This window comes from Pinus tabuliformis, chromosome 4_2 (assembly GCF_031772625.1).
Source record: "Pinus tabuliformis cultivar Carrire ecotype Pingquan chromosome 4_2, CPIR1, whole genome shotgun sequence".
Taxonomy (NCBI): Eukaryota; Viridiplantae; Streptophyta; class Pinopsida; order Pinales; family Pinaceae; genus Pinus; species Pinus tabuliformis.
In genome coordinates, this window is record NC_142304.1 from 713,970,438 (window position 1) to 713,979,433 (window position 8,996).

Genomic DNA, 8,996 nt, shown 5'->3' on the forward strand with positions numbered 1-8,996 from the left:
CGGGAGCTACAACCCCCTTTGCTCTTGTACTAGCCGATCCATTTACTAGTACGCAGGCTGCTACCTGCTACAATGCTCCAAAGATCTCCTTTAGCTTTTGTACTAGCTTAGATACTAGTACGTAGATGCTTGCCTACAATCTTCTCACCTCCAGGTACCACGTTTCATCAATTTTCAGACTGGATACACTGAAGCACAACACATAATCTGTAAGGCCACTTTTCATCCAATTTTCATACTGGACCCATAACTATCATTGAAGCTCAAAACAATCATCAAACCCTGAATCACTGAAACCCTGTTAACAACAGTCACCAGAACACAGAGCAGACACAGAACTCTGTAATAACCATCAGATCCATCTGCAACTTCAAATATCAAGCTTTACAATGTATACGCTACTTAGATGAATCAAACCCGCGTGTATACGCGCTTTTACCAAAGACAACCCGCGTACAGATCTAAAAATAATTTCTCATAACTTGCAGCTGTACCAGACATCAGTCATACTCATAACAATACATGCGTCAGTATGTAGATCTAGAATAAGCATCATAAAGATAGTTCATTTCAACCATTTGATCCCGATCTCTCCTTAGATCTAGTTCTCCATCAACCGGTGAGATCTCTTCTTAGCTCAGATCAAGCAATGCATCATCAACCCATAACCCTGCATACTAGATCTAATGCTTCATCAGATATTCAAGACATTTCAGATGCACTTGCCTAATGATTTCCTTCTCCTTATATAACCTTAGGCCTTGTTCAATACCAAGGGCCACAACCATAGAAATCCAATACCATCAACTTTAAAACTAGGGATCAACACGTCCGTCGAGACACCAAGGTCCAAAACCATAGGCACAACTTCCAAGGACTAACCGCCATGGACCAAAATGAGTTTTCCACATACACGCGTTTTTAATGAAGCCAACCTGCGTGTACACGCGACTTGGGCTTGACAAACCTGCGTGTATTAACTTTCTCTCCTTCTTATAGTCTGATCATCAATTCCTTGCTGCTGTCCTTCTGCACTATGATTTCTCATCAGTGTGGTTTGCCATCAAGGACAACACTTGTCTCATAATGCCAACATTTAGTTTATTTGCTATCACAATTGTAACAAAGCTCTTTTTCTCTTTTATCTTCCAATGTTTGTGGTGTAAACGTTGCAGGTTGTGGAAGGATAGGAGAAAAAACACTTCCATAATTATAGTCCTCAGTGGTGGGATTCCTTGTTTCCATAATTTCACTTTCAATTTTTCTTGCCAACATGAATGCCTTCTCCAATGAATCAGGTTCCCAAAGATGAACCTCATGTCGAATGTTATCCTTTAAATTCCTTATGAAGACATCAATCCTTTTCTTCTCTGGAATATCACTTACCCTTATATTGAATTTTTGAAAGTCCTCAATGTGCTCTGCCATTGAATCCTTTTGTTTGAGATTTATCAATTAGCTAAAGAAGGTGTTTCTCTTTATATCCTCATAACGTGCTATCATTTTCTCTGTGAAAATTGACCACATGACAAGTGGTTTACGAGAAAAAATCCCTTCATACCATAAAAATTGATTTGGTTCTAAATATAAAGATGCACTACGTACGTTTTATAACAATTTCACCTCATGTAGATCAAAATATCGCTTCATATGTAGTATCAAATTTAACGAATCATTGCCATCAAACTTGATCATATCTCCTTTTCATGAAATTAGGAGCTCTATCTTGAAATGACTGTAACTTTGTAATTTCATATCTCCAAGTTCTACAATTTTGTCCTGCAATAGCCCTTTAAGTCCTCTTTCTAACGCCGCAAGTCTGATCAAGATTGGATTCTACAAGGAAGGGTAATGTCAAATCTAGCACGATGACTTGATTATAGACTAGTTCAGTAGAATGAACTTGTACAAAGTGCCCCGTGTCATTGTTTCAACCTTTGGACCTGAAGCCGATACACAAAAAACTGTAGGCCGTCCTCTTTCTGCAACTTCTCATGAAATTTCAAGATTCCTAAAGAGAAATTTATGACGGTTTTCCCAAGGTCACCTATTTGGGATGTAATTTGGGAGGATAAATAAACCCTAAATGTCTCGGACTGTATCTCCCAAAATATAACAAAAAAAAAACTGAAATTCAGGCCCGTGCTTCACCAAGTTTTCGGCTCAAATGGGTTTTAATTTCAGAGTTTGAAACTTAATGTAGAAAAACAATTATAGTGAAAATTCCACGATGGCCTATTTCATATGAAATTCTAGAGCTTGTAAAAACCCTAACTTCCTCAGATCATATCTCCAAAAATATAGCGAGACAAGCTCTAAAATTTGCACCCGAGGTGCAGTGAGATGTCATTTCAAATGGGTTTTCGTTTTACCTTATGAAACGTCGCAGAAAAAACATTATAGAGAAAATGCCCCTGATGACCTGTTTGGAGGAGCGAAACCATAGATTCCAAAGCTCTGATACCAAATGTTATGAAACCAGCTCACAAAAGATAGAAAAGAAGACAAACGCCTTAAAAATAAGAAACTTCGAGGGGGAAACCTCCTTTACATTGCACAAATGAACAATTCTTGGATGATACAAATGACAAGACCTTCTTTCTAGATATACGAGTCCAAGGGGTCATAATGTAATCAAAGCCGACATAAAAATAATAACGTAAGGGCAAAACAATAACAATAGTGGGCTTATATGGGGCACAATAATAACAATATGAGACTGCATGGGCACAACAATATAATAAGGGGGTTGCACTAATAACAATAAGGGGTTATACTAGTAGTATAGAGAACACCTTGTTTAAAATCCATCTCTTAAAAAATAAAAATATAAAAATAAAAATTATTGAAATTGAGAATAGAACTTTTTTCATAACACTAAATTTATCTCTATATTTTTTATGAAATCTTGTTAATTGTAAATTAATAAAAAATACTCTTGAAATTGAAAATATTAATGGTTAAAATTATGTAATTCAAATAAATATATCGCAACAACACTGAGTGATATATTTAAAAATATACAATTAAAAAATCTTCCGATTGTGTTTTTTTTATATTGAATAATTAGGGTAAGGTCATCTGTGTACATAAGATTTTTCATATATTTAAGTGTTAACTTATAAGAATTCAGATGAACAATTGATTTTTAGATCCATAAGAATTCAAAATTAGAATACTTTTTTCTCCCTATAAAACCCTAATTGTATTGATTGGATACAAACTTTTTAAGTCCAACTAAACATATAGGGCTTCTAGATTAAATATTATAATTTGTGAATACAAATATAAATTATTTCAGTTTCTACTTTAAAGAATGTAACACCCCTAGCACATTCCCAAATTATGATAAACGTAGCTATAACTATGTTTTCTACGCTTATTACTACGCATTGGTGTGGATATAAATGTAGTTAGAATGTCCACATCCGTGTTAAATTATGTTTTATAGTTTATATATAAATAACGCTTACTAATGGCTGTTAAACCGTACATCAACATTTTAATGGAATTAGTATTGGTGTTAATTAATATAGCCTCACCTAAACTTGACACTGCTCATTAACCATTGGAAACTTTTGGACTTCCAACTAGCTACAGTGATCTCTAGTTGTCCTTGCGGTGTTGGTAGGCATACATGAGACGGTGCAATTCACGAGTGTAATCCCGGTAATTGATTTTGGGTGGGTTGTTACGAAAGTAATGACCTCCTTCCATCCCTCATGGTGACTCAATTCATTCAAAACCTTAGCATGTGGAGGTCAGAGCTCTACGATGGCGGGTCTTTGTTATGGAATCCAGGTAACTAAGTGTGCAAGATAATTTTCTTTCCCATTCGTTTCCATGTTCCTTTTTATCTGTTACTAATTCTTATTGTTTGGGTATATACATCCCTTAGTGTTTGGCATGTTTGTAGAGTAGCATTGCAGTGTTTTCGCTCTGTCCATCTCATAGTACAGAAAGTAGACAGTGAGTCTCGATGCCTCGCAAGATTTTATAAAATTAGTTATGGTTTGAAAATTTTTAGGAAATTGGTTGGTGGGGTGGCAAATATATATTTATTAAAATTTATTAAAATTCAATGCAACTTAAAACACTTTCTAACACACTATAATTGTTCAATGCATTCAATCAAAGCATATGTTAAGTATATTCTTTTGAGAATCAATCTAGGCTTTCCATTAATGGTCACCCACCTTAAGTTGAAATAAGAAGCCTTTGGCAAATATGTTTGGTACATTAAAAAGAATCAACTCTCATCATTGAGCATGATATTTGATCTAAATCCAAAATACATTGTTCATTTTTAGTATCATACATAGAAATAAATGTTATGTCTAAATTTATAATTGTATTTTAAGAACTAACATATCATTTTAAACACTTTGAAAATTAACTAGAAGACTACACATATTGCTATCATTTTGTGGAAATTTATTTATTTGCAAAAATAAAATTGAATTTATAATATTTAAAATTTAATAAGATTTAATTGATAAAAAAAGACAAATATTCTTTTAATGGTATGGAAATTTATTTAGTCGTAGTCTCTTAAGATTTAATTGATAAAAAAAAAAGACCAATATTATAGTATGAAATTTATTTATTTCTAATGTGTTAATTAAATTTTAAATATTTAGAAATTTAGTAAATAAATAATTTCAAATTTAAATGGACGAGATTTATTAATTTCTCTTTAAAACCAAATGTATATGTATATATATATATATGATAAGTTAAATTTATTTAATTTAAAATTTAAGACTATTATATTTAATATTTTTCATGGTATATATGTAAATAATTCTTTATATTATTTAGATAAAAATATTACCCAAAATTATAAAACTAAATAAATGTATAATTAAATTGAAATCAAAACAAGTGCTTCAAATTTATGAATATGCTAATATAAACACCGTATCTTTTATATGTTAAAAAATAATTTAAATCTATATGTGGTTCCTCATCCAAAGAAATCAAAATGCATGTATGTTATTTAGCCTTTTTGCTGAATTTGTGTGATGGTATTAAACATTTTCCAAAGTTTGACATGGATAAGCTGCACATGTAACTTAAAAAGGCCCTTTTTTATTTAAATAGTGGCAGGACACAGAAATTGAAGAAGCTGCAAGTCATCAACCTATCTTAACTCCATAAGCAACCTTCATCATTAGGTATATCTAATCCAGCACACAGTCAGGCAAGAAGGTACATACGGTTATCACTTTAGGTCTAACGTGTGATTACAGAGGCACAGGTTCAAGAACGGTTATCATTACCAAATCCTTTATTTCATTGGTGGCGACGCTGTAGCCATCTCGGTATTTGTAGCCATGATGAACAGCTCTGCAGATGTCAAAAGCATGTTTCTTAGAGGATATGGGAACATTGCAGTCTGGTTTGAGAAGCTCCCAATTTAATTCTTTGATTAAGTCATCGACCATGGCATGTATATGATTGACAACATCTTCCTCTGTTAATCCGGGATTCTCTTTCATATAACATGATATGCATGAAGCTTCTTCTCCACGGGCACTATCTGCCTGCAATAGCCATGCCAATGTAAAAATTTATATTCTAATGAAAACTCCCTAAAATTAGTGGTGCAATGCCACACAAAACTTCTTCTATTTGAATTTGGTTTGATATATGTCATACCTGGTAACAGCGAGTGTCACCTTTAAGTCGAAGGATGCCAGCCGCCAAGCTACTGAACCTGGATGGATAGTCGATTTCTTGTAGGATGTGGTGAGGAAAAGGAATGTCCATCGAGAGGATCGGTTGTAACATGGTTATACGATAGCCAAAACTAATCTTGCCATTTTCGTAGTACTCCTCGAATGTTGGAAGACAACCAGTGGAGATCCACTCTGCTTCTTTCACATACGAATCAAGATAGGCTTCCCACTGCACATACACAAGCAAAGCAAATTAACTAATCACCAACTTGGCCAAATCATTCTTCAAATATATGTAAGAATCCTTATTATCCATACAGCGTGTCGAGCATAGATGATGGTATCTCGGCCTTGAGACTTCTTCGCCACTTGTGCCATTTCATTTACGGTTTCATAAAGCACTGTGTACACTCGTTTCATGTATCCTGGAAGGGAGTCTGTCGCTGATGGATCCCATCTGATCATATGCAATCATAAGAACAAATTTTGGTCAGATCAGTTGATCGCTGTATAGGCATTTTAAGAGCAAGAAAATATTCTTCTCAAAGTTTTTCACCGCTGTTACCACCTCTTAACTGCTGCTGTGAAGAGTTGGAGCTCTTCCATCGTTCCGAAGGTGTCATAGATATCATCCAGAACAGTGACAAGATGACACATTTTGGCAAAACTGACTCGGAATGCAGAATGTTGAGGATCAATCGCAAAGCATGAGGCCAAAGTGTAGTATTCGACATGACGGTGGCGAACAAAATTCATTTGAGAGAAACCTGAATCCTTCCACCATCTAATCACAAACGATTATATTTTACTATTGAATATTGGAAATCATTAGACTATTGACACCCAGATTTTGTGTAAGAAGAAAATACAATCCAGTAAGAAAGCTCATCACCTGGAGATATGTTTTAACTCTCTTTGTTGTATGGAGTGAAATATATTGAACTCCAATTTTGCAAGTTCTAAAAGTTTTTCGGTGTTCACATATGACATCCATGGCTTTCTGTAAACAAAAGTCCAACTAGTATTAACTGGAAATACCACGTGGAAACAAAGACATTCGAGAACGGAGTTCTGTGATGAAAGTTGAAAAGGCAAGCCTGACTGCTTAACCAGGAAATAAAGTCAGATTGGCTGACTATTTCAGGATGAGAGTAGGATCGCTTTCAACATAAAGACAAAAGTCTATAAAATACCTACTTGAAAAATCTACAAAATAAAATAAATTTTTACTTGTACGTATAAAGTTGAAGGCGCGGAAGTTAAATTGAAAGTGAGATAAATAGGATAAAAATAACTACTTTGTCAATGGGCGGAGGCTGTATATGTTTATGGTTGGATTTTCATACTTCAATTGCGTTCAAAATAACTAGTTTGTCTATAAGCATTAAATGAACTGAGGTCGTATAACTAGTTTACTTTATTATAAGCATTAAATGAACTGAGGTCGTATAACTAGTTTACTTTATTAAATTTTAGCAGACCCATTATAAATATATATAATCTCACTTACTTAATACGCATTGACAAATTGTATATTTGTTACTTGATAATTGTCTACTCATTATATCCAAATACGTCCATGAAATGCCTTGTTTCCCATTGTGAAAGGTTGGTGTGCCAACCATACCAACTAGAAAAATCTATGAAGTAAAAGAAATTTTTACTTGTACTTATAAAGTTGAAGGCAAGGAAATTAAATGGACGGTGAGATAATTGTCCTACTCATGATATCCAAATACGTCAATGTAATGCCTTGATTCCAATCGTGGAAGGTTTGTGTGCCAACCATATTCCATGACGTATTCTATCTGCAGCCACAAAATTCACACTATTATAAAAAAACTCAAGGGACGGTTGTAAACGCTTGTTGTAAATTAGAAGGTGTATATCACATCAGAATCGCTCCCTCGGCATTCGAAAATCCTTTTTTTTTCCAAAAATAGACACCCAAAGAAATTTACTAGCGAAATTTATTTATATGTTATCAACTTCCCTGCTTCTTCTTATCAACTTCCCTGCCTCACCTGTCGTGAAAGACTGGATAGCGGAATCTTTTCTAGATATTCTTTCAAGTATATCGTAGAAAAGATTTGAGCGTCTTCCATAACTTTCTCATTTGGAAAAGCAACGAGCGATGCCCGAAATAAATTGAAAACACTTCTGATCTCTCCTTGAATGGAAGAACTGGCAAACTGCCCCTTCTCGTCTTTAAATTCTTCCAATACACCTGATATTCATGCATTATCAAATCTATGTGAGTTGATGCCTTCATACAGGAAATTATACGACGGATTTCCTAATTAAATGTGGATCTACCTACTTGAAGTCACCGGGTACCCGTGTAGTCGAAGAGTTCGAAGGCCCAGTGCAGTTGAGTTGAGATCAGTAACACCACTTTCTCTGCCACATCCGATGCCTTTCTCGCTCCAGTAACTGTACGTGAAACTAATTTAATCATGTGTATGCCATAGTATATAAAGCATAAATAAATAATGATGATGAGGCTACGATGACTGGCCTGTGAACATAATCCAGCGCTGATTTGATCTCCATTTTGAAATGCCTATCGATTCCCAAACGTTCGATGCTATCGACCATGGAAAGCCGTGAAAGCAGATCATTGAGGGGAGTGATTGATAGTCCATCTTCAATTTCAGTGAACATCTCTTTCACTTCCTTAATAAGTGTCTCTGCACGTTCACGGTATGAAGGCGCCTGACCCATACACAATATTCAACACAGTAAATAAAAAGGAAAAATGTAGTCATTTCGTTCGCTTCAATAGGAGAAATATGCATTTAAAAACAAGTTGAAAATTACCTCATAATGTGTGGAGAGAGACTGTATGAAGTCGTCGCCCCAGAGGTTGGAATGATGATTCGCTATGCGTCTCTTTGCACCATCATCCGATACAGGGGCTGTCGAACACATGGTAATGGAGGGTGTCACAGTTTTTCGTCGCGTGCGTACACCAAGAGTTGGGATTGTTGCAGAGAAAGGACTACAACTGGTAAGCGGTTTCTGAAGGGGGGAGATAGAAAGGAGAGCCATTGGAATCGAATTAGGAAGCTAAAAGTTGAACTGAAAGGTTTTGGTTGAGCGATTCGAAATAAGGAAGTCATATTTATAGGATACAGCTGACGTCCTCATAACCATCCATTCAAGAAAGAGGAAAACAGTAATAATTACCCACGCAGATGCTTGGTTTTTGTTGTTTCCTCAGCGAAATGATCGCGGAAGGATAAGCACAGTAAAAGACACGTTTCATATTATTAGCGGAATAAGACACACAGTATTACCGACCTACACCGTGCA

The 8,996-nt window shown here is 35.1% G+C and overlaps 1 protein-coding gene across 1 annotated transcript; it reads right to left on the reverse strand.

Annotated features, from left to right (window-relative positions):
- Positions 1 to 5,088: 5,088 nt before the first annotated feature.
- On the reverse strand, positions 5,089 to 8,794 carry LOC149171511 (alpha terpineol synthase, chloroplastic-like). Its single transcript, XM_089427481.1, has 10 exons — positions 8,502 to 8,794; positions 8,200 to 8,396; positions 8,002 to 8,114; positions 7,706 to 7,908; positions 7,404 to 7,489; positions 6,574 to 6,681; positions 6,250 to 6,465; positions 6,000 to 6,138; positions 5,662 to 5,910; positions 5,089 to 5,546 (listed from the first exon to the last, which is right to left on the reverse strand). The coding sequence occupies exons 1-10, from the start codon at positions 8,730 to 8,732 to the stop codon at positions 5,247 to 5,249; spliced, it is 1,842 nt and encodes a 613-aa protein (XP_089283607.1). The 5' UTR covers positions 8,733 to 8,794; the 3' UTR covers positions 5,089 to 5,246.
- Positions 8,795 to 8,996: the final 202 nt, after the last annotated feature.